The sequence below is a fragment of the Palaemon carinicauda genome, chromosome 31 (assembly GCF_036898095.1).
Source record: "Palaemon carinicauda isolate YSFRI2023 chromosome 31, ASM3689809v2, whole genome shotgun sequence".
NCBI lineage: Eukaryota > Metazoa > Arthropoda > Malacostraca > Decapoda > Palaemonidae > Palaemon > Palaemon carinicauda.
Genome location: NC_090755.1, coordinates 47411198 through 47438697, shown reverse-complemented (window position 1 = coordinate 47438697; position 27500 = coordinate 47411198). Strand labels below are relative to the sequence as shown.

The window sequence follows — 27500 nt, the reverse complement described above, 5'->3', positions numbered from 1 at the left end:
AGGGATAATTACGAATAATCATGCCCCCTTCATGAAGCACACTGTTCACATCTACAACTGGTTTTCACATAAACCAGCTGCAGCATTCATCCTTTCCCTGGTACACATATACTGGTTTAACAACCACCCTTTCCCTGGTTAGTACAAATATCTTGCTCCACATCTATAGCAACTGACAGTCAGCATTCACTTTCTGAAAGAAAAAATATGGAAAGTTTGATCAACATCACAACAGTATGTCCATATACTTTGCGGCTGAAAACAAAGTGGTAATCTTCCAACAATTTCAATGGCTGTTCCAGCTTTTACTGAAAACATATCACTATTTTAAAGGACATGTGGTTTGGACATGTGTAAGAATAAATCATCAAATTAGTTCGAAACTCAACAACTATTTCTATAGAAAAAGAAAATGCCATTTCAATTGATTTGGTCAATGATGCATGTGAAAAATTAATAATTAGATTAATGTATAAAAGCAAATAAGAGCGATAATAAACTGGTGATTACAAACAGGTGACTTTAGTCCACAGACCTGATAATAAACTACAGAAAAGGTAATATAGGATAAGATCATTCTCCTTAAGTAAAGAATAGGTTCCATGGGTAAGAATAAACAAAGTAGTGTATATCAATATCAATTATGTACCCAAAATTGTTGGAAATCTTATTATTATAAAAATATCACATAGGACTGAATTCAGAGTAGCTATCACTGCTATACACTATGCACTAACATAGATTAGACAATACATAATCACATATAATTCTTTTTTTTTTTTATTTATCTCATCAAAATGTAGTATCCACATTACATAATCCATTAACAGCTAATCTAATGCTGCACTTTACCATATATACAAGCTGAGAGTTTTCGTTCACAAATGAATTTGATTTTCACATAATCATAACCTTCACCACATTTAAGAGTATGTTGAATGATTAGCATGCAATTGGTACACAGTATTTATTCCAGTTACCAGCAGTATATAGATCTTTTATGTACTATATAGATAATATTGTCATCACCCTAGTCATCAATATACCTTCCACTGAAATTTCAGTATGATCATCAATTCCTTGTGTGTAATTATTTCAACTCCTGGAATGCATACATTGCATTTATTTAGGCATAAACTTGAATGTTTCCCATTACGTCTTTTTCAGTCTCTTGATGTACAAAACAGCATCTAAATAACCGCTGCAATAATATTGATTAAGTACAAGAGGTGGAGGTGGCATTAAAGTTCTGTATATACTGACAGCATTTGTATAAGAAACATCAAAGCTTTGTTGATACCATTTTAATTTTCCATAGGATTGGTCTTCTTCATTCGGAGATATATCTGCATACCCTGAATAAGGACTAATTGTTATAGGATTAGGTCCAATTACGGGCTGACGGTTACTGTAACTCCCATCGATGTAACGTACACCTTTCAGCATTGGAGGCTGTAATCCTGAATATCCAAGAATAAATGAAGAACATCGAAGAGTCTGAATAAGATCTTCACGTGAATCCCAATTAGAAATAATAACATTACTCATGTCGGGTACACGAGTAAGGGATACGTGGAGGCGACCACTTGCCCTTAGGTGGGCATCATCTGGCAAAGCCTCCAATCCCTTCAGTAGATGATTTTCAAATTTAAATCCAGGAGTAAAAGGACCCATCCTCCACTTCTGTGCTTCTTCTGCAATACGAAGAAATCCAAAACGAACACCGTCAAACGGTACTTCACAAATGAGAGATGCTCCCATGAGAGCTCCTGCTGATGCACCTGCTACTTGCACCTTACTTATGAAACGTGGAGAAAAGCGGTTCAGACATTCAAGAGCTCCTATAAGATACACTCCCAAGAATCCACAACCAGCCAGAGACAATGACATGTCCCTAGAATGAAGGTCCAACATATCTCTTACCACTTATTCAAATGAATATTTTTATTCGATTTTGACAGCACTCAAGTAAAAAAAACTAATAAGCATTAGCTTACATAATGTTTGGTAGAGATTCTGAATTCCTTCACAATTCCTTGATGAGAAAAATATAATCACACTACATATGTATTGCTACATTACAAAGTTAACTATGTATTGAGCTATGAAGTATACTTTACTTGTGTTAGCCATACTAAAGTAGAAAATGTAACATAATAATCATGTAGCTTTAAACTTTAAAATATTATCAAAAGAGAAATTCTATAAATTAGTACTTTACTGTATTAACATTATACAAACTATTAGCATACAAAATTTCTATATAAACAAAGACAGGAAAAAGAACAAAATAAGTAATATGAAAGCAAGCAGAAATTCAGGAAACCTCTATAAAGACACCACATTTTCCAAATACTGCATAGTATATTGTTACGGAGGTTATGCATGCAAAATTCATATGTACCAGTTACCACATGCTCTAGTCAAATAACAATGTAATTCTCAAGAGTACAAAGATGGATACGGGTAATATTTTTAGCCAAACTTAGGTAAATTAAAGTCACTTCAGCAAAATAATTACAAACTTGTGGTAATAAGTGCATTAACATAAAAGTTTCTTAAATTACAGTAAATAGTAATAAGCCCATGCAATACAAAACACTAAATGGATAAAAAAACATTCAACACTTCAGATAAAACTGAAGGTATAATTCAAATACATTAATCGAGTAAGCTCACTGGAATTCAAGCCTGAAGGTAACAAAAATATGTGCACTGCAGGAACAAACCAAGTAACAAAATCTATCTCATAATTTACAAATATAATACACCGATTTATAACAAACAAAGAAAGCATGACCAAATGGATAACATCCTATACATGGTACTAGGTATGCAGTTTACACTGACCGTCTCGCTTTCTCCATCATCAGGTTCAATACTACATAGTTTTTCAAACTTTTATTCAAACTTCTATCCGATTTGGAAATGATCTTCCTAATCTGGTGGTTAAATTGGCAGAACTTCAGAACTTCAAGCTTGTTGCAAATACTTTTAAGTTGGACAGGTGGTCATATGTCTCATTTTATAGTTTATATAATGTATGACAGATCTATTTTAACGTAGTTACTGATCTTAAAATATTCTATATTTTTAATTTAATACTTTTCATATATAGTTTATTGATTTCCTTATTTCCTTTCCTTACAAGGCTACTTTCTTTCTTGGAGCCCTTGGGCTTGTAGCATCCTGTTTTTCCAAATGGGGTTGTAGCTTAACTAATAATAATAATAATAATAATAATAATAATAATAATAATAATAATAATAATAATAATAATAATAATAATAATAATAAAGTACATTTGAGTTTCTGACAACAGATGATCTTTGTCACAGGATAACGATATGGGTAATATATAATTGAATGATTATTGAATCAATTTCATTATTATAGTTTGAAACAAATAAAGTAAATTTATAATAATTATCCTAATATGTACTGAACTACCATTAAACCTCATCAAGAATGGTGGATTGTGTCAACAATAATTGCAGCAAACAAAGAGGAATAAAAAAGAAGGGAGATGAACTATAGCAGGAGAATGACCTTATCCAATATGCTAAGACTCATTTCTTGCACTGTTAGCAACCCTATGTACCCAATATGAAAAGGATGGGGACGGGGGAGAATTCTAGGCATAATTATGAGGTCTGCGCAGTAAACCTTAAAAATCTACAAAAATCCTGCATGTATTCTGATAAAGGCATTCCTAACTATTGCTGACGGTAACAACCTCATTAGTCAGATATATTTTCTCAAACTTAGTATTTGGTACCCAAGATTACTAACTGGGGTTGGTTATAGACAAATTGGCCGACTATACAAAACAAGTGTTTCAGGAAAGAGGCAGACAATATAAAAAATTAAAAAAAAAAAAAAATTCATTTTTCCTAGCAATACAAACTTGAGTCCTATAATATAGGAAATATCTTCACAGGAGCTGAAACGGCTGCTAAACTCATTGACTGGGTGGTTAACGACAGGTGGTGGTTGAGGTGGGAAGTTTACCTTTAAAGGACTCAGGTTTGCATGGCTAAGAAATTTACAAATTACTTCCCCTAATATGAGTAAATGATAAGTTGTTTGCATCTATTCAAGAAGAAATTTCCCATTTTCTCAACGTGTATTAATTTTAGAGCGACTCATTTCCTCAACATTTGTATCAATTCCTAAATGACTCACTTTCTCAACATTTGTATTAATTCTTGAGTGACTCTCCCATTTCTCTGCATCCCTCTTATTTATTCATTGTAATTATGGATTTCTATAATAGATTGTGAGACATGGAACATAATAAGAAAGTTTTCAGTTACAACCCCATAATAAAGCATCCTTTTAAAATACTGTATATTCATAAATTTCCACAACCTGGATTCATAAAATAAGCAACTGGGTTCCGAGACAAAAGAACGGTGCACCAGAGCAGATAAACATTTCTCTCATTTTGATTCTAGACCAACTGTAAATGATGAATCTTTCTGAGCAATGACAAAATATGGCATGTTGTATTACAGCTTTAATACTAGGTGACCAGATTTTCAATACACCTGTAATATTGTCTGAACAGGCAAATGATGGTTATGTCATGTTAAAACTGGCCAATCCCAAGTGAAGTCTAATCTAAGCTCAGCAGCTAGCAGTCTTGTGTTGAATAATGATTTCAATGTAGGAGCTTTCACCTCCAAAGAGCTAAGTTTTGAAAACGTTCATCACCCATGTTTGTCCCAATTAGAATAACAGTACGTGAGGTCTAATATCAAATATCATTCTTTCTGCATCTAGACCAAGTGTAAATAATCATCCTCGGGGGGGGGGGGTTACAATTAATAATGAAATGTAGAGTGTAATATCTCTATTCACATGCATACAACAAATGTAGGTTCCTGAAGCAATTTCAGAACCAGCAAGGAAAAGATTACATCATGGTACAACTTTATTAGCCAACATGACTGAACCAATCTGCCTGGATACTAAGCTTCGATGAACATATTTTCAAAGATACGAATAAAACCATCTGTCCCATGCTTCAATTTACACACCAAAGATTCAAAGTTACAAATATTTTGATTGATAATTTGTAGCTGTAAAATTTTAGTTTTAAAAACAGAAAAGAAAATGATAAAAGCATCATTTGTAATGTCATAATCATTGCATAAATGCACACAGTCAAAATTGAAACAATGAAAAACAGCTATTTTTTCATGAAGATTCGAATCTGATAACGGCAGTTTCTTTTAATAATTTTTGTTACTGTACTGTATGAGAATTACTAGACCAAGGGCTTATCACTCAACAGTTTACATGTGTTAGCTACTTTATAAAGTTGGCCCGTTCTGCTTTGTGCAGTTGTTTTGAAAACGTTGGCCCGCGAGAGTAATTATGGCGAAACTGGGAGTATGTGAATTTTTATATGTTACATTGATTTCTGTATCGTGAACGACGAAGTCCGCAAAGAGTGAACCCCCAAATAAGGAGGGCCAACTATATAGCTGTTCATTTGTTCATTTAAGGTTGCCCCTCCTTATGTGGAACACTATTAAACCAACAAAAGCTGTATTTGATATAAACAAGATTTGGGGAAATGGTCCAAGCTTTGACTAACAACTATCAGGCTAGGAGTTTTTATTACAGTATAGTAAAGGATTACAATTCAGGTAAATTTAAATCACCTCTTGATTAATAAATATGTAGATGATGGACAAATCTCTAAGAATATACTTAACTAAATTAATTTTGAGTGAAGGGTCTCATGCGTTTTTCCAAGCATGAGGCAATTTGTAAATTGGGTTTAATAGCAATTCACTTGCCATCTGGCCAAGAATGCTAATGTGAATGTGTACAGTAGGGCCTGAAATTCTTATAAAAATTTTTTAATAATGATTCTCCCATTCTTTATTACTCAAATATTCTTATATGAACCAACGATATCTACTGATTTGCTGTCAACACTGTAACACAGTCTTTATTCCTTTTAGTTTTAAGGATAAATAAAGTAGTCACTTAATGTTCAGATTTTGTTGAAGTGATGCCGATTCCTGTTGTCCTTCATCCTGTATTTACATAAAACATTAAAGCTACACTTTTACTCATTCCTAGTTTAAATTGCAAGTTTTTAAGGTTTTTGCTTAACCAAGTTCTTATGCTGCAGTTGAAATCTCTTATTTGTTAGGAGAATTTAATGAGATATTTCAAAATCTATTTGATATATTTGGCATTCAAGCCAACAGTCCATGTGATTACTGCTCTAGCAGTCGTGCATTGGTGAATAGTGATCTCAGTGTAGGCTTTAGTTTTTCAAAGAGGTAGTCTTGGTGAAAGCGCATTAGATGACTCCAGTAATAGGGACTATCCAGGGGCCAGATATTCCTCAGAATCAAGAAGAGGATAATGCATATTTTTGTTTTTAACCATTGATATATGATAAAAATAAATGAAAAGCTTTAACTGGCATAGGAAGAAAGGAATTCCTGATAAGGCATAATTTTTCAACAGCAACCAGTTTGGCTGTTCAAACAATTAGGATAAAAAAGGTTAGTACAAGAAAAATGTTGCCTTCAAAATTGTATTGTACAAACATTGTGAAGTTCAAAGTTAGAAAAGGTTTTTTATTACAAATGGTGGGATTTTCCACTTGAAAGATAATTCTGTTAATATAATCATCATTTTGTTTTATTTGCCTCAAAACAAGGTTTTTTTTAGAATGGAATGATGGAGTGAGAATATTAGGCAAGGCAGAAATCATTGTCTGATATTAGTAAGGTTCTTGCTTTATTCATGGAATAATAGGCTGATTCTACTTGATATTAAGTATTATTAGTAAATGTCTATGCAAGGCCACAATGCTCACCTATTCATCTACTGAGGTAAATGATGTATGAGAGCTGCATTGAAATTAAGAGGGCAGGTGCAGTAATACTTTGAGGAAACTCACAGAAAAAATTCAGTGATCGAACAAAATTTTCAAAACCTTTTTGCCCCAGAGATCAAACTGAAATTTGGAAGTCAGACAGCTTGCAAAAACCTGTATGGAGTCGGACAGCTTGCAAAAACCTGTATGGACCGAGACAAAGGCAACAGATCCAGTTCATGCACAGCTTTTGCCAAGCTCAGACCAGAAAATCCTCATTATATTACCTCTTTTAATTTAATTTATTTTTATGGTATCCTTACACAATGGCAAAAGAGGATGTACTGTACATTAAGAGGAGGAGGATGGACGGAATCCTACTCCCAGTTTTGTGACAAAGGGAATGAAGGAAAAATGGCCTGTCAGTTACACAATTTGTAGAAAAATATCCCCAAGATAAGGCAGCCAGCAGACGGAGATTTTCTTAACGATATTGCAATGCGTAATTTCACTAGCATCTTAATATGAGACCAAAAACAATCCTCTCCTGATTGGTTATTAAGAAAAAGGTCCTCAAGTGAATCATAATTAGAGCCAGTAAAAATGCAAAGGAAAGAAAGAATCCCAAAAGGGCAGTCACCCAATATTTTTATGGAAGGGGACTCCCGATTTTATCAATACAAACACCTCCTCCTTTCCACCTTCCCCTCAAGCTATGCACTCTTTACTACGAATAAAGTGAAGTTAATGTTCATTCACCACATTTTTTCATTTGTTTTATCTATTATAACTTTTTCTTATTTTTTTATATCTTTTACAGGTATATATTGTACTGTAATTTGATATTGTGAATTGTGTAAAAATGGCTCATAACAGGAGGATCCTTGGTGGGGTAAAAATTAAAGGGGAAAATTGATTTGGTGTTTGAAAATGGTCCTGTAGCAAATTATTTTTCATCTCCAAGGTACAATTGTACTTAACTAAGGTAACTGCATAACTTGATTTAAATGTCCTTATTTACAGGGGGGGGGGGGGAGAACAGCAGGATTTTACAAATGCAGTAGGGTCCCGAATTATGCAAGAATTTGGTAGATAAACGGCCCCGCATAAATTGAAAATCGCATATTTCTTAACACACAACAGGAATAATTCCATTAGGGCCATGGCAAACCAGAAACTTGCCTATTCAAATGTATTTACCACCCAATTTCATTTCTTTCTATGCACTATACTGTATTTTTTCTAATATTAAATTGTTCTTATAAATATATAAAACATTTAAAATGCTTTAAAGTTTTAGTAACTTGTAACTTGAAAAAGGTTAAAATTACAACCAGGAAGGGTGTAAATATGTTATTTTGATAATAAAATAAATTTTTGAATATACTTACCCGGTGATTATAATAGCTGCAACTCTGTTGCTCGACAGAAAAACTCTACGTAAAAATTCGCCAGCGATCGCTACACAGGTAGGGGGTGTACTCAACAGCGCCATCTGTCGTTCAGATACCTAGTACTCATTGTAAACAAAGAACTCAATTTTCTCCTCGGTCCACTGTGTCTCTATTGGGGAGGAAGGGAGGGTCCTTTAATTTATAATCACCGGGTAAGTATATTCAAAAATTTATTTTATTATCAAAATAACATTTTTCAATATTTAACTTAGCCGGTGATTATAATAGCTGATTCACACCCAGGGGGGTGGGTAGAGACCAGCAAAATATGTTTACATCATATGAGCTAAGAATTTTTATTTCATTTTAGAAGTTATCAAAATAACTAAACAAAATAAATAGGTACCTGGTAAGGAAGTCGACTTGAACAATTACTCTGCCTTTTTAAGTACGTCTTCCTTACGGAGCCTCGCGATCCTCTTAGGATGCTGAGCGACCCCTAGGAGCTGAAGTATCAAGGGTTGCAACCCATACAACAGGACCTCATCAAAACCTCTAATCTAGGCGCTTCTCAAGAAATGACTTTGACCACCCGCCAAATCAACTAGGATGCGAAAGGCTTCTTAGCCTTCCGGACAACCCAAAAACAACAATAAAAACATTTCAAGAGAAAGATTAAAAAGGTTATGGAATTAGGGAATTGTAGTGGTTGAGCCCTCACCCACTACTGCACTCGCTGCTACGAATGGTCCCAGAGTGTAGCAGTTCTCGTAAAGAGACTGGACATCCTTAAGATAAAAAGACGCGAACACTGACTTGCTTTTCCAATAGGTTGCGTCGATTATACTTCGCAGAGATCTATTTTGTTTAAAGGCCACGGAAGTTGCGACAGCTCTAACTTCGTGTGTCCTTACCTTCAGCAAAGCTTGGTCTTCCTCATTCAGATGGGAATGAGCTTCTCGTATTAACAGTCTGATAAAATAGGATAAAGCATTCTTTGACATAGACAAAGATGGTTTCTTAACTGAACACCATAAAGCTTCAGACGGGCCTCGTAAAGGTTTAGTTCGTTTTAAATAGAACTTAAGAGCTCTTACAGGGCATAAGACTCTTTCTAGTTCCTTTCCAACCATACGATAAGCTTGGAATATCGAACGATTTTGGCCAAGGTCGAGAAGGCAGCTCGTTTTTGGCTAGAAAACCAAGTTGTAGAGAACATGTAGCCGTTTCAGATGATAATCCGATTTTCTTGCTGAAGGCATGAATCTCACTGACTCTTTTAGCTGTGGCTAAGCATACCAGGAAAAGAGTCTTTAAGGTGAGATCTTTAAGGGAGGCTGATTGTAGCGGCTCGAACCTGTCTGACATAAGGAATCTTAGTACCACGTCTAAATTCCAACCAGGTGTAACCAAACGACGCTCCTTCGTGGTCTCAAAAGACTTAAGGAGGTCCTGTAGATCTTTATTGTTGGAAAGATCTAAGCCTCTGTGACGGAAGACTGATGCCAACATGCTTCTGTAACCCTTGATAGTGGGAGCTGAAAGAGATCGTTCTTTCCTCAGATATAAGAGGAAGTCAGCTCTTTGAGTTACAGAGGTACTGGTCGAGGATACGGATACTGACTTGCACCAGTTTCGGAAGATTTCCCACTTCGATTGGTAGACTCTAAGGGTGGATGTTCTCCTTGCTCTAGCAATCGCTTTGGCTGCCTCCTTCGAAAAGCCTCTAGCTCTCGAGAGTCTTTCGATAGTCTGAAGGCAGTCAGACGAAGAGCGTGGAGGCCTTGGTGTACCTTCTTTACGTGTGGCTGACGTAGAAGGTCCACCCTTAGGGGAAGTGTTCTGGGAACGTCTACTAGCCATCGACCTCGGTGAACCATTCTCTCGCGGGCCAGAGGGGAGCAACTAGCGTCAACCTTGTCCCTTCGTGAGAGGCGAACTTCTGCAGTACCTTGTTGACAATCTTGAACGGAGGGAATGCATATAGATCTAGATGTGACCAATCTAGGAGAAAGGCATCTATATGAACTGCTGCTGGGTCCGGGATTGGTGAGCAAAATATTGGGAGCCTCTTGGTCATCGAGGTTGCGAAGAGATCTATGGTTGGCTGGCCCCAGGTGGCCCAAAGTCTCTTGCATACATCCTTGTGGAGGGTCCATTCTGTTGGAATTATTTGTCCCTTCCGACTGAGACAATCTGCCATGACATTCAAGTTGCCTTGGATGAACCTCGTTACTAGTGATAAGTTTAGACCTTTTGACCAGGTGAGGAGGTCCCTTGCGATCTCGTACAAAGTCAGAGAGTAGGTCCCTCCTTGCTTGGAGATGTACGCCAAAGCCGTGGTGTTGTCCGAGTTCACCTCCACCACTTTGCCTTGAAGGAGAGACCTGAAGCTTTTCCAGGCCAGACGTACTGCCAGTAGCTCCTTGCAGTTGAAATGCATTGTCCTTTGACTCGAGTTCCATATTCCCGAGCATTCCCGACCGTCTAATGTCGCACCCCAGCCTACGTCCGATGCGTCCGAGAAGAGAACGTGGTTGGGAGTCTGAACAGCCAGGGGAAGACCCTCTCTTAGGTTGATATTGTCCTTTCACCAAGTCAGACAAGACTTTATCTTTTCGGAAACCGGGATCGAGACCGCTTCTAGCGTCTTGTCCTTTTTCCAGTGAAAAGCTAGATGGTATTGAAGAGGACAGAGGTGTAGTCTTCCTAGTGACACAAATTGATCCACGGATGACAGTGTCCCTACCAGACTCATCCACAGCCTGACTGAGCAGCGTTCCTTCTTCAGCATCTTCTGGATGGATGGCAGGGCTGGGGGCTGATCGTCTTGTTGTTCAGCAACGTCCTCATCAGAGGGTTCCTCATCCGAAACTGATGAGGAAACGGCAACGGAGTGGGCAACGTCTGGCTCGCTGAATCCGGTCGCACTGGTGGATGCGTGACGGAGCCGGACGCAATATCATGGAACTGCTGCACAGTCTGTGAACTGTCAACAACCATGGGTGCGCGAGGAAGCACAGCGTCAACCCGAGACTGTCTAGACCGTCTGGGTTGTGCAGTCAACACCCTACCGGGTTGCTGAGGTTGACGCACTGTGTCAAAACAAGTCACCTCTGCTGGTTGTTGAACGTCCTGAACGTCAACAACCACCTCCGAGCGTCGCTTAACGTCAACGTGCGGCTGGCAACCCACACTGGGTCGCATCGGTGGAGGAACCACCTCAACTGGCAGACGCGAGTAGGTTACCTCAGCGTCAACAGGGCGCACAACCGACCGGTTGGAAGGTTGTTGGCCAGAAGGTTCTTCTCCGCATTTAAGTCCTCTATCAAGGACGCAAGCTTGGACTGCATGTCTTGCAGCAAAGCCCATTTAGGGTCTACGGGAGCAGGTGTGGCAACAGACGGGGTTAGCGACTGAGGCGGAACCGTTTACCATCCCTGAAAGCCTTGTTATGCGTGACATAATAGTACAGCAAAACTTCAAAGGCTCGACAACAGCTGTGAAGTTGACCTGTAAACAACTTGGAGCGTCTCCTGGCTAGGCGCCAAGGAGAGTCTACCAGAATGAGAAGTCTATCTGGGCAGAGGCATGAACTCCCAAGCCGAGAACTTCTCTCGTGTCATATCAGGCTCTCGCTCTAAAAACCAGTTTAAAAGAAGGGAAAGCAAAGGCTGTATCCCCCAAACTCCTCCTGGTGAAAAACCAGTCGCCTAGCCAACGTAACGCTCTCTAGGAGAGCGAGAGAGCACTAGCTTAAAAACAACAGCTTCGAAGTAGCTAGGCCTAGTGTAAGCTCTGACGTTTAGGCGAACGAGGAGCAGCAGTTACAAAAAGATCCGGACGAAGATCCTTAAAAAAAAATCATCATGATTTAATTAAAGTCCATAGGAGGCTAAGCAGCTTTAGGCTCCTCTCCATCTGACAAGAGTCCTCAAGGGAATATCAGTAGGAGGGAGAACAGCAACTTCCTCATCTACAGGAACCTTGTCCGATAAAAGCTGAGTCTATCACTGGTGCATTAGTAGCGGACCAGAACGCAACGTCATGTAACTGCTTGACAGTCTGTGAACTGTCAACAACTGAACTGTCAACCACAACAGGTGCGTGAGGACGCACAGCGTCCACTCGAGACTGCTTTGACTGCCTAGACTGAGCAGTCAAAACAACTCTAGAATGCGGAGGTTGACGCACAGCGTCAAAACAAGTCAACTCCGATTGTTAGTGAACGTCTTGAACGTCAACAGGAGCATCAGCCAGTGGCCTAACGTCCAAATGCGGCTGAAAAACCACACGAGACCGCATCGAGTGTGGTTCTAAACAACCTGACTGGCGTGACTAAGCTACGCCAACGTCAAAAGTAAGCACAAAGGAACGTTAGGTTGGCTGAAAGCCAGGATATCGATGAGATAAACGGCTAGACTCAACGGACTAATCGGCAGAATAGTCTTCCATAAGGGAGGCAAGCATATACTGCATGTTTTGCCATACAACCCCTTAAGGATCAACGGAAATGGTTGTGGTAATAGACGAGGGTAACGTCTGTGACCGCAACACTTTGCCTACAAAAAAAGACTCTCGGAGTCTGTGTTACATTTTTGTTAGGCGGCGAGCAGTTATCCGATGACTGCATAGGGTCAGAGCTGTCCTATTGGCTGTAACCAGGACGCTGGACCTGTCCTGAAAGGACTGACTTTCGCTTAAGGGCTTCGAAACCTTGTGACAGGTTTCTTATGCGAAAAGCCTACGGATGGCGAGGAGAAACAACGTCTCTCTCGTCTTATGGTAGGGGAGATCTTGGTAAGATACACCCGATACCATAGAGGGAAAACGTCTGTTCGTTGGTCAAGGCCTCTCGAACCCATAAGTCGTTTGACATTACTTCTCCCCTGGGCTTGGGAGCTTGCAAGAGGTCCCGGACTAGGCGAACGACAGGCACGAACAGACGAACCCTCGGACGCAACACTGTAACACTTTGCGCCTCGGACGCAACACTGTAACACTTTGCGCATATCACTTTATCACTTCGATTTTCTGTTTTGCACTAATTTCTACCTGAAACACGCAATTCTACCCTTCATTAAAAGGTAGTAATTGCGAAATTAGTCGTATAATGCAAGCTCATAATACCAGCAAAAAACAGAAAACATATTTTAAGATAAAAAGAAAAATCAGTGGCTGGGAAAGAGACTAAACACTAGTTCATATAACTACGTTTTCAATCTCTCACCGCACATAGCCTGGGGACGAGAATAAAAACCTAAAAACGTTTTCTCCTTCCTCCCCGTACAGCGACTAGGGACGTGAGTAACACGAGAACAACGTTACCCGCTTGAACGGAACGTTTTCTCTCCTCTCTCTCCCTCTGTCTCTATCTCTCTCTCTCTTTCTCTCTTGATTTTGCACCTAAGAGAAGAGCCCAATTATATATCGTCAAAAAAACATGTTATTTGACTAAAGGAAAAAACTGAAAGGTTTTTCAAATAAAAAGTTCCTTTAAATTAGAATTTAAAACATTTAAGCTAAGAAAGAATGAACAAAACGTCAGAATCGATTTACTCTTACTGCAAAGTGAAACCGTGATACACTCTCTCTCTATCGTAACGATAGAGCGCATGTTGTACGACCTGAACGTCAAAAACTGCGCAGCATAAAAAAACTAAACGTTAGTTCATCTTTGAAAACAGTACGAAGACTATCAAAGAAATTCTTTCATAAAATATTACATTTAAAAAGTTTTAAAACCTTAGCTCTTTAAAAGCTAAAGACGATATAAAGGGCTCAACGTTGATTAACTTCGGTTCCAAGTTAGGACCGCCTACTCTCAGGCTCTGCTTTTTTAAGTACGTTATATAAACAAAGCATTAAAATTTATTTTTATATGTTTATAAAAAATGGAAAGTTAATCGAAGAGGCCTAATAAAGGCGGAGAGATATAAAATATAGAGGAAAATCTATAACGTGATAAGATAATTATTAAAAGCCTAAACACACTTCCGTCTAAGGGAAGGGTCGGCCATTTAAAAGTGAAAGAAAGTCCATACTCTCTTTGTCACCATAATTAAATCTATCCAAAACGAGTTCAAGTTTTAAGATGAAGATAAAACACCTGCATAGCGAAAGCTCAAAACTAGAATAGTGTACTTCACCAAATAGTTGTGAAAACAAATCCAGTTAGCAACAGCGAATTAGTAGGTCTTTCCGGTAGCCCGACAGAGAGAAAATTGAGTTCTTTGTTTACAATGAGTACTAGGTATCTGAACGACAGATGGCGCTGTTGAGTACACCCCCTACCTGTGTAGCGATCGCTGGCGAATTTTTACGTAGAGTTTTTCTGTCGAGCAACAGAGTTGCAGCTATTATAATCACCGGCTAAGTTAAATATTGAAAAACTGCATATTTTCCCTTTTGACACAATCTAAAATTAGTAGTAATTTTAATAAGTTCAAGTCATATCTGTTGTCTAAGACAACTGGTGAATAGCAAAACAATCACTATATAGACTAACTTTTGTTGTATCATTGAAAATCCAAAATTAACGAAATAAAGGAGATTTTATAACATGTGTTTCCTAACCACGCCAAAAAGCACACCATCAAAATCGGAATCCGTTGTTTTGTTTACATTCATCTCTGATCATCGCTAAGAAACGAACGCTATTTTACCAAGAATTGATTACATGATGATTTTGTAATTACCATTGTTGTTTTACTTAATTTTTCTTAGAACTTCAAAATAAATGTAAATGAAATGAATGCGATTTTTATATTTTTCCTAAACACGCCGCCTAAAACGAAAACCATCAGTTTGTTTACTGTAAACTCCATTGTCGATCATAATGAATAAACAAACGCATTAAATCAAATGATCAAGGTGATAACTAATGATGTTAAGAGCTTTTAGTAAATATGTTATTTCCCATATTTTAATTACCATAACCATATAAATTCCTACATACATAGCAAAACACAAAAAACATTTTTGTTTGCGTTTAATCAACAATAGCAAACTGCCGCTAATGACAGTATGATAATTTACGATTATTCTTAACAGTAACGAAAGATAATTGTCCATTCCATATCTAAAATACTTTTCCTAACTTCAGTTATAAGTCAACTTGTACCCACCTCAATTATGGAACCATCTGCAATAAAAATAAAAAATAAAAATACTAGGTGGGTTTTTAAAGTCCTTGAAAAATTGGGTTACCGCTATAACGTTCGATGTGACAGAGATGGTGCGAGATTGGAGAAAGTAGGGAAAATTTGAATCATGATTGAATTTTAATACAACTGAAACTTTGTGAAACAACAAAGATTTCGTTTGTTAGAGATAGAGGTAAGAAATGAGAGGTAGCAAAAGGTAGCCTAGTGAGAGAGAGAGAGAGAGAGAGAGAGAGAGAGAGAGAGAGAGAGAGAGAGAGAGAGAGAGAGAGAGAGAGAGAGCCTTACCTTACCTTATTTTTTGTTTGGGTTCCCCCAGGTCCCTCAGTGTGAGGCACCTCGTATATCCACCAGAGAGTTGCTAATGCATCATCCGGTGTATTTTGCATCTTCCAGTCTTGGATGGTCTGGGATGCATCTTAGGTATTTATCGAGCTTATTCTTAAACACATATATGCTCACTCCTGATATGTTTCTTAGATGAGCTGGCAGCACATTAAATAGTCGCTGCATTATCGATACTGGTGCGTAGTGGATTAATGTCCTGTGCGCCTTTCTTAGTTTACCTGGTATATTTTTTGGCACGATTAATCTACCTCGGCTTGCTCTTTCTGATATTTTTAGCTCCATGATGTTTTCAGTAATTCCTTCTATTTGCTTCCATGCTTGTATTATCATGTAGCGTTTTCTTCTCCTTTCTAGACTGTATAGTTTTAAAAATTTCAGTCTTTCCCAGTAGTCAAGGTCCTTAACTTCTTCTATTCTAGCAGTATAGGAACTTTTTACACTCTCTATTTGCGCAATATCCTTTTGGTAGTGTGGGTACCACATCACATTGCAGTACTCGAGTGTATTACGTACATAAGTTTTGTAAAGCATAATCATGTGTTCAGCTTTCCTTCTTTTAAAGTGTCTGAATAACATTCCCATTTTTGCTTTACATTTAGCCAACAGTGTTGCTATTTGGTCGTTGCATAACATATTCCTATTTAACATTACACCAAGGTCTTTAATTGCCTCCTTGTTTGTGATTGTCTCATTATTAGGTCCCTTGTATGCATATACCATTCCTTCTCTGTTTCCATAATTTATTGATTCGAATTTATCGGAGTTAAATACCATCCTATTTATCTCCGCCCATTCATATATTTTGTTTAGATCTCTTTGTAGTGAGTTCCTATCTTCATCACAAGTAATTTCTCTACTTATTCTTGTGTCATCGGCGAAACTTCTCACTACGGAGTTTTCAACATCACAGTCTATGTCTGAGATCAAAATAACAAACAGCAGTGCAGCTAATACCGTACCTTGTGGCACACCAGATATTACCTGGGCTTCATCTGATTTCTCGTCATTTGCAACCACTATCTGTTTTCTGTTTTGCAGGAATTCTTTTACCCATTTTCCTACCTTTCCCACAATATTATGCTTTCTCATTTTTTTCTCCAATATGTTATGGTCTACCTTGTCAAAGGCTTTTGCAAAATCTAGATAGATCACATCTGTGTCTTTTTCATTTATCATATTTTTGTACATGTTTTCATAGTGTGCTATCAGTTGGGTCTGTGTATTTTTTCCAGGCACGAAACCGTGTTGACCCATATTAAACAAATTATTTTTAACCAAATGGTTCATTATTTTCTTTTTTATTACCCTCTCATACTCTTTCATAATATGTGATGTTAGACTAACAGGTCTATAATTGCTTGCCTCTAGTCTTGATCCACTTTTGAAGATAGGGGTTATATAAGCTAATTTATGTTTAACATATACCTCGCTCATATCTACACTTTGTCTCAGCAGTATTGCAAGCGGCTTCGCGATAGTGTTTGCAGTTTTTTTTTAACAAAATCGTTGGAACTCCATCTGGTCCGGCTGCCGATCCATTTTTAATTTAGTTTATAGCCGTGACAATATCTGCTTCATTAATATCTATATCCGTTAGATATTCAACATTTTCTTCTCTCATTTCTGTTTCATTATTCTCATTCGCAATTCTTGGTGTGAACTCACTCTTATATTTTTCTGCTAATATGTTGCATATTTCTTTTTTTTCATTCGTTAGCCGTCCTTCAATTCTTAGAGGGCCTATCTCTAATCTCCCTTTATTCATCTTTTTTGCATAGGAGTAAAGTATTTTGGGGTTTCTTTTTATATTTTGAAGTGTCCTTTCTTCTAAGTCCCTTTTTTCATTTTCTTTCGACTGTATAATCTTTTGTTCTGCTTTTTCTATCTTACATTTTATTTCCCTCATTTTCCACACATTTTTTTCTTTTGCAAGATTTTTCTTCCACTTTCTAATTTTCTGAAATAAGATCCTTCTGTCTCTTGGTATGCACGTCTTTTGTTTATTGTTTTTTTTTCGGTACATATTTTTCAACAATTTTCTCCAGTATTTTGTACAGTATGTCCGTATTTACCTGTATATTATCACTTACAAATACATTTTTCCATTCTTTATTCAGTTCTTCATTTATTTCTGACCATTTTATATTCTTACTGTAAAAATTATATTTTCCATATCCTTCCCAAAGTTTTGTGCTTTTATTAATTCTGCGATCACTTGCTTTGGAATGGACTATCAATTCTATGACATTGTGGTCTGAGACTCCCGTGTTATACACAATTATTTCTTTAACATAGATCACCTCATTCACAAATACTAGAACTAGGACATTTTCCTTTCTTGTTAGAATGTGGTTTATTTGTTGCATATTATGTTCTAATAGCATATCTTGAAGCTTTTCAAATTGCCTCTTATCTTCTGCGCTACTATTACTATCTTTTTTTATATGTATACATACAACCACTTTCTTCTATCCGTTCTTTCCAATCCACGAAAGGAAAGTTAAAATCTCCGGATAGGAGTATATTCCAGTCTTTATGGTTTCTACATATATCATCTATTTTTTCTATTATTGTGTCAAACTCCTTAGTGTTTGGGGGTCTGTAAACTACAATATTCACTAGTTTTTCAAATTCAAATTCTACCGCAATCAATTCACATTCTGTGTTGCTGTATTTTTCACATACTTTTCCTCGATTTATGTCTCTTCCATATATTGCGGTTCCCCCTTGATTCCTATTTTTTCTGTCTGATCTATAAGTTTGGAAACCCTTTATCTGGTCATCACTGCCAGTCTCTTGGGAATACCATGTTTCACTTATATTTAATATATCTATTTTTTCAATTTGGGTTAGTTCTTCTAAGAACTCTATTTTCCTTTTAGAGTTACTCGTGACTAAACTCTGTGCATTCATCACTATTATGGTTTGTGTTTCATCCCCATTATTTAATATTAGTAATAATATGGATTCTCCCATGCTTCCTTCCTGTTCTGATATGATGTTCTTTTCTTCATTTCCCGGAATTCTGCCATTAAAAAATCCAACTTTTCTATTATATTTGCTCTTTTGCCTTCATATTTATTTTTGTGTGTATACCTGCAATTGTCCCCATATCTGCACCAACCCCTGGCATTATAGATGCATTCTTTGTAGTTGGGCTCTAAATGTGCAGGTTTGGGTTGAAAGGCCTCATATCTTGGGGCTCTTGGTTCATAGCGCGGTATATACACGCCTGCTTTTTTGTTTCTTTTTTTTGTTTCTTTTTTGCTTTCATTTTTCTTTTCAGTTTGCTGAGTTTTCTTTCATTCATGGTTGCAGGATGCATATATCGACATTTTTTGTTGAAATTGCATCCTTTTCCTTCTTTTAGGTTTTTGCATATTTTTGGATGGAGATCTCTGCATTCGTCTCCATATCCGTCTAAATACGCACATTTACCATATATTTCATAATTATGGCATATCTTTGGATGCTTGTAGTAGCATCTTTCGCCAAATCTGCAATTCCCTCTTTTCAGCATATTGCAGACTATATCCTTCTTTTCTATTTTTTCTTGTTCTTGCTCTTCCCTAAAATCATGTAGGTCCGGGTAGAGTCTCTTGGGTCTATTATTTGTTTCCATCTGGTTATTTATTTCTTCATAAGTATGATGTTGAATGGCATCATAGGTTATATCAATGATTTCTTCTGCATCCTTACCCATATCCTGTTCATTGTTCTCTTCTTCTTCTTTTTCTTCTTCTTCTTCTTCTTCTTCTGTTTCTTCTTCTTCCTCTTCTTTATCTTCAACTATTTGCAGATTTAGTCTCGACTTAATTATATTTTCTATCCAGACTAAGCATGTTGAGCAGAATACCTTTATGTCTTTAATTTTTATTTTTTGCTGTATTTCAGCACATGTGGGGTGTGTTGGAACATGACAGGCATCACATTTTCTAATCAATTGTTGAGGATTATTAATGGAATACCATATCTTACATGTATTACACCATTTTGACATTCTTTTTCCCATTGCATCAATCAGCATATTCACCATATTGGACTTCTTATTGTTCTTTGATGGAATGTGTTGATTGATGTAGACTTTCTTTATAAGTCTCTTTATCACTTGGATCTTCTTTGGAATTTCTTCTATTATTTTGCTGATGTTTTCCGCAGATTTGCTCCAGTTTATTGGATCATATTGTTTCAATATGTCTGCGAATATTTTTCCGTCACACTGGTTGACGTTACTAGTGACCTCTGTTATCAGACGGTCGAGCTCCTGTTTCGCCAACTCATGGAATTTACTTTTGCATAGTCCAGCGATGTCTCTCCAAGCCTTGCCCGTGTTGTACATAGCCATCTTGATTAGATTTTTAGTAATTCACACAATAACTATTCTATACCGACGTTTTATCCCACTTCTCTGACCTCAAACTAATCACTGACTATTCACGAAAACTTGTAGCTATATTGCACTCGATAGCCTTTTGTTATCCGCGTTAAATCGGGATATTTATAGGGTCGCAAAAGTGTAATCACTCACCAGCACACAGATACAAAACTGAGAGAGAGAGAGAGAGAGAGAGAGAGAGAGAGAGAGAATAATGATAGTTTTAAATGTACTAAACACAAAATATGAAAGGTTATAACACATTGGTGCTAGACACACCCGAAATTTAAAACAAGAATATACGTTTTCTTAAAGCACAATAAAATGACTTTTCCTAAAAAATAGTGGTTTGCTGACGAAATCGAATGCCGTATTCTAACCCATGATTGAAATGGATTTTTACACGGCATAATTTTTTTTGTTTCGTATTTAATTGACACTTTTTAAGAAAACCATTTTGGTTTTTTCATCTTTACTTAAGTGTTGTATAACACCAGAGAGAGAGAGAGAGAGAGAGAGAGAGAGAGAGAGAGAGAGAGAGAGAGAGAGAGAGAGATCAGCTGTTGTAATCAAATGTTAATTTCATTCTTAAACTCAGGTTGCCATTTATGAACTAAGATCTTATTTCTTACAAAGAGAGAGAGAGAGAGAGAGAGAGAGAGAGAGAGAGAGAGAGAGAGAGAGAGAGAGAGAGAGAGAGAGATTTGAGGTTTTCTGGCATCAAATCTCTCTCTCTCTCTCTCTCTCTCTCTCTCTCTCTCTCTCTCTCTCTCTCTCTCTCTCTCTCAGAGAGAGTGAGTGTTTTTATAATTATACCACATACTATACAAAACAAATCTTTGTAAAGCAAATCTATACTATTTAAAATATGACAACATATTGCCGACTCGTTACCAAAATTTAGGCTATTCACTGCCGACAAACGAACCTAGCCTACATGTAAAAACCTTGAACACCCACAGGGAAAAATAAAGCTTTTATATACAGTATACTGTACTAAACGAGAATAATTCTTTAATATACCATCATTAACACAATCATTAAAATTATCGAAAGGTTAAAAAAGATAAAAGATTGCCGAGAACATAACCATAGTTCTGTATATATTTTGTCAGCTGGACTCGCATAGTTAAAGTTGATTTCATTGTTAATATAGAATTTTTCCTTAAATAGGCCATTTATTATGAAATTATGTTAATAAAATGTAAGGTAAATATAGTTTGGTAACATTTATTATCAGGCACCATATTTCAGACTACCAATATACTTAAAAGACAATAGTTATGATTTGATACATTTTGTAGTGCTTGACTCACACACTTTGAACAGCTTCAGAGATACAGAAAATTAATTTTTTGAAAACTAGCGACCGCATAAATGGGGAATCGCACAATTCGAACACCCATAATTCAGGACCGTAATGTAACTACATCTGTTCTATCTGCAAATGTCTCTCAAAGTAGGTATGGAGTTATTTTCTGTATTCATCATTGTACAGTATGTTTGTAATGGTTTATATGTGGTGTGTATAATTGGAACTAATAGCTATTTAAATCTATTAACATAATAAGTTTATACAGCTATATTTAAAGTTATATTATTTAACTGTAATGTTTCTTTATTTGATTTTTCGGTTATGCGCAAGTAGCCCAACCTAAAGCTTTTCCTCTTCCACATAATCTACCTTACCTTCTGAAAGGTGTAAGCAATTGTAAAGTTTTCGTTTCAAAAGGACCTTGGTATAGATTTAAGAGCAGCAAGAGAGAATCAAATTTTTCCTTGTATGGTTCAAATTGTCAGGATTCCCACCCTTTGATGTACAACAAATAAGAGGATTACTATATTCTAAAAGATTGTTTAAAAGTTAAAGAATACAGTATCAAACTATCAGATTACAATGCATCATTAAGGAAGTTTTATTAGGAGTGCAATTAGATCTGCAGAGGAGACTGCCGAGTATACGCCTTGTTTATGAACCAAAGGTCACCAGATTTATTAATTCAAATAGTATCTAAAAGTCAGAACTGATGACTTAGTGCTTGGCTCTTTCACTACTTTACCAAAGATAACAATCACAAAGGCTAGTATTATTAATAATGTATTTCAGTATAGAAGTAGCATCGCAAAATGACTCAGACCTGAAATGTCTTTGTTTATATTTGTTTCAATGCCAATTAATTACAGTCAGTCTGTATAATATGTAATGGATAGTTTAAGGGTCTATTTGGGTCTACTTGGCTATTTTTGAAGATAAAAGAGCAAAAGTCCCCTCCAAGGGCTAGTACAGGTATATGATTTCTTGGCACTTTGTTCCCTAGATGGCCAATACAATATTGGCTCTAGTTCATGCACGATTATTAGGGGTTAGAGCAAATATCTTAGGCAGTATTCATGGAATGCACTTTCATGCTAGTGACTTTCATAATAGTAAAGGCAACTTATTCTTTTTTATTTTCTCTGTTGATGTTTACAAAAGTCAAGAAACATGACAAATTTGTAGATAATTTGTATTCTTCCCAGCTATACAAACCTTAGCTATTTATTAGGGGTATTACTTTCGGTGGAGCTGAAATGACGAGCCATTAAAATTTAGTGAGGGTTAACTGCCCACACCGCTAGTTAGCGGGGGGTAGGGGGGTAGCTTGCTACCACTCCCACTCACACACCTGTGATTTAGTTCACTTTGCTTGGAGGTAGGACTTCAAGGGGCATACGGATGGCAGGCAGGTTTGTATAGCTAGGAAAAATATAAATCATCTACGAATTTGTCATTTGTTCCGTAACTAGAATACAAACTATGCTATTTATTAGGGGTGACTCACCCAATAGGAAAGGTGGACATCCCTGCCAATCTGGCTTTTGGCTTTACCCTGGGGCTCCTTATCCAAGTATGTTAGTACTCAAAAATAAGGAGACCCTGCGCTTCGCTAAAACCTTGCTACGCAATGTCCGCGACCTACGCAGGCTGTGCGTTGAGATACGCAGAAGTGTGACTGTCTAGGTAAAGTTATTCCGAGTCTCTTGTAGGAAAAACCGTTGTAACCAAGACTTTGCAAATACCACATTGCCAGGGTATGGGGACGCAACAGTATTAGCTTAATACTAGGTACACAAGGGAGCATGGTTTACCTGCAGTGGTTTGAGGTCAGCTTATGCAGAGAACACAGGATGCTGCTTTCCCCATGAGAGGGAAGGATGAAGAAAAGAATAAGAGTCAGTCAAATTTTTTCATTCACGCAGACTAAAACCGGTTAACAGTGCCCTCAACCTTCTGCTACTTGTCCAATAAGGAGTTTGAGGTTTTAAACCAGCTGTCGTGCAGCCATCACAGGACCGATAGAGATCGTATGGAGTTCCTGTGGATCACGTCTTGCAGGAGAAAGGTTGTGAAAGTCACCTGGAGCATTCACATCCTTTCTTGTAAAACCTGCGTCACAGAGTAATCTCCTTACAAGAGCCAGGGGCATAGCTACGCCCCTGACATTGTGAATTGTCATGTTGGGTGAGGCTTTGGATTCAGGGCATAATTGGTGACTCTGTAAATCCAGCAGGGATGATGTTTTGCTGATCCTCCTTTAGACTCTCCCAATGCTGATGACAAGAGAAAGGACCCGGGTGGGCTGTTGCCGTTCTCTTAAGGTAGAGTCTCATACCTTACCCTGGGTACAGTAACGTATGATCTGGATCGTCCGTTACCGAGTAGAAACTTGTGTAGGATCCCTCACCTCTGGATATTGTGTCTGGCAACATACTCGGGGACGAAACTGAACGTTGCCTTTCACCCTTCTCATTAATGGGCGATGTCAAAAGAGAGACCATGAAGTTCCTTGACTCGTATGGCTGCTGTCAGAGTGTGTAGGAACATTGTCTTCTTAAACCAGGTGAAAATTTGTTGCCTGGTGAAGTGGAACATAAGGAGGTCTCTTTAGAGAGCAGAGAATTTGAACCATGTTCCGAGAGGAAGGTCTCAATTCCGACAGGGGTAAGGTAAGTTGTAAGTCCGTATGAGTTAGGAAAGGTCTAGCGATGAGAGGCTGTCCCTTCCTTCTAGTTTGAAGGCGAAGGCTCACAGTTGAGCGATCGTCTTTACCTGTTGAAACTGGAAAGGGGGTCTTTTCCTCTTGCATACTGTATACTCAAGGATTCCGCTATTGCTGGAATAGAGGTATCAAGTAGAGAGGGATACTTTCCCATGACACCAACCACACAAGACATTATACTGCCTGGTAGAGTGATGCTGAGGAATTCCTCAGATATCTAGACAACATTTTAGCAACTTATTGCAAAAAGCCTCTGTAAGAGAGGAGGTACTGGGTAGTCTCCAGGCATACAATCATAGCAAAGCTATAGCTTGTGGTAGATGTTGAAGTGGGTTGTCTGTGATGTGGAGAGGGTTCTCTTGGAGAGACTATCAGGAGCTGCAGAAGGTTTAGAAACCGTTCTGCGTAATGCCATAGCGAAGCTATGAGTGTCCTTGAGAGGCTGACCGATGTTCTAGCCTTCTTGAGTGCCCTACTCCAGACAAAACAGGGACGAGACGTAAACGCCATTGTTGTACCCACCGTTGTTGGCTTGTTATTTTTTCCAGAGAGCCTTGGGGTCTAGGGCTGGGGAGCAACAGCAGCCTGAGGTTCAGTGGCGTTGTGAACATATCCCTAGTTGGAGGACCCCATAAAGTTGGGACTTTGTCGGCTAAAAGGTGATTAAAAGACCATTTGGTATACCTTATCTGAGATGCTGTGTGCACAGATTGTCGTGGAGCACATTCCTTTGGTCTGGAATGAAGGGGGCTGATAGTGGCACCGAACGGACTTTGGCCCATCTTAGTGTTTATACTGTTAGATGGGAAGAGGCTGCAAGCAAGTTTCTTCTTCCTTGTCGATGTGAGCCCCTATGTGACGTGCGGTATTGTCGTTCATCACATCACTGAGTGGTCCGTTAGGAACCAATGAGGCTGCTGAAGGACCGGAAAGTTGGCCTTCATCTTTTAAGAGATTTAAGTAAAGGTACTTTCGGATTCTGTCCAGAGGGCTGAGGTCGTGTGGTGGAGCACTATGGTCCCTCCTATCTTCTTTTGATGTGTTCTAAGCACAGCATCAAGTCCGAGGGGTGGGGAAGGATGAGAAGGTTATACCACTCCGTAGATTCTCGACTGACACCCATCCCTTGAGGTTCGTCCAAACTTCTGGTCCCATGGGGGTCAGAATGTCTGGTGGATCGAGGGCCTGATTCCAATCTGACTCAAGTCACTCTGGGCTGGGAGTTCTTCTCATTTTGAGAAAGTTTTTTGGAGATTGGTGTCTAGAATCATTCCCAGATACACCAGTCTTCTGAGAGGGAAGTAGGGAAGACTTCCATAGATTTACTTTGATCACTGGATCTTGGTAAAAATACTTCAGAAGTTCCGGTGCTAATGCAAGGTTGGCACTGAGTCTGCTAAGGTCAGTCAGTCGTCCCGAAACGGAGGAGACAGAAGCCAATTCTGAGAGGCCAGGATGGGTGTAGTGGAAAGACCCAAGCACAGTGCCCTGAACTGGTGTTTCTTGTTTGTCTAGACTGAATCTTCCAACCTTCCTAGATGGATGGTTTAGGCCTGGAAGTATGTGTCTTTTAGGTCCAGTGTGCAAATGAAGACCTGAGGTCTTAGCCCTTTTCCGAATTCCAACATGGTGTGGACATCGACCCAAAGGAACAGCTCCTTGCGGATCCTTTCGCATGGGAGATTGTTGACACTGGGGTCTTGACTTGTGGCGTAAAGGATCGGGCGCGATACCCTGTGTAAGGATTCTTCCCTCAGAGAGAATTCCTTTAACTGATAGAAGGAAGGCAACGCTTAACCCCACCATGCGCCCTGATGGGATTGATGCTATTCCTTAGAGTAGAATCAGTCTGGCGAATGTTAATCAATGGTTAACAGTTGGTATCATGGTTACTGTGCAGTTGGAGAGTGCTCACAAGTAGTCCCTGTCGACAAGCCGCTGATAAGGGTTGCCGATCATTTGCTGATCACTTTAGTGGATTGGTGTGATGGCGAACGGCCAGTAGCGAGAAGTATTTTGTATACCTTCTGATCTAGGGAAATACGGGCAGAGGTTGACTCTTAAGTCCGAGTCATGAACTGCTGGCGAATTGTCGATGATCGGTGAATAGGCGATCTGTGAGCCGAAGATGGTAACTGACATGCAGATAAAGGCTGTCTGGTCAGTCAGCCAGGGTAGGTTGGCAATAAATGAGTTGGTAATCTGCTTTAAGAACCCTGAGAGATAGCAGAATGGTTTAATGATAGTCAGTTGGTGATGGTAAGCCATTGATGATCAGCGATCGATCGCGGACCGGTGATCGGTGAGCTAGAGATAAGCAAGCTGACTATGGTCCCTCCTGGTTGTTCAGAGATCAGCAAGCTGACTATGGCCCCTCCTGGTTGGTCAGAGATCAGCAAGCTGACGATAGGCTGGTCAGAGATCAGCGAGCTGAGTTCGACGATCAAAGAAAGATGAGCTGCCCATCGGTGATCTAGTGATCAGCAAGCTGATGACTGGTTATTTACTAGCAATCAAGTGATCGGCATGCTTGCAATCGGAGATCGTTAGTCATTGGAGGGACTAGAGGTCAATGATCAGAGCTGAGCTAGCAATTGGCGATATGGTGATCGGCGAGCTAGCGATCACCAAACAGTGAACTAACCCTCTGCGATCTAGCGATCAGTCTGTTGATACTTTCTTGTTTGCCGACGGTGGTACTGTCAAGAAAAAAACTTCAGAAGAGACAGGGACCAAGGATTCACCATTTTGATTCCCCTCGGAAGATGGAATCTTCGGGATCTTGAATCCTTCTGTGAAGCCTCTTCCCTCTTTTCCCGGCGGCCATGTTATGCGTTTGCGAGGAGAGGAATGGTGACCTGTCCAAAAAGTTTAACTCTTTTTGCCTATTGCGCAAGTGTGCAAGAGAGTACTGGAGCGATGGCATACAGGATGATGCTAGTCCTCAGTTTCTGCTGAAGCGGAGTTTTCCGTGAATGTGCAGAAAATCGCTAGAGAGCAGGCAAGCGCTGGTGCGCAGGTGAGCGCTGGATCTTTGGTTAGAGCTGGCGCATTGGATCTGAGACCGCAACTACACAGGAGAGCGCTGGCTCTTTGTCAAGAGTTGGCGCATTGGTGGGCGCTGGATCTGAGACCGCAGATAAGCGCTGGCGCGCAGTAAGACACTGTGTAGGGTTTTGTGCAGTCTCCTTAGAATGCACAGAAGCGCGTGACTGGTTGTGCAAGGGCAGGTGCATAGGCACATGATTGCGTGGCATGCGCGTGCGGAAGACTGCTGGCGCGCGCGTGGAAGACTGCTGGTGCACTCGCGGAAGACCGCTGGCGGGCGCG

General features: G+C 38.8%; 1 protein-coding gene across 3 annotated transcripts in view; it reads right to left on the bottom strand.

Moving 5' to 3' along the window:
* LOC137624400 (patatin-like phospholipase domain-containing protein 4) overlaps nt 1-27500 on the bottom strand; it is a 240223-nt gene that overhangs the window by 93851 nt on the left and 118872 nt on the right. Inside the window, exon 4 of one of the 3 annotated variants that reach the window (XM_068355138.1) lies at nt 976-1894. The exons of the other annotated variants lie outside the window; for them this stretch is intronic. Within the exon in view, the coding sequence (XP_068211239.1) occupies nt 1153-1894 (742 nt within the window). The 3' untranslated portion in view covers nt 976-1152. Of the gene's footprint in view, nt 1-975; nt 1895-27500 lie in introns of those variants that run through there. 3 annotated transcript variants of the gene reach the window in all.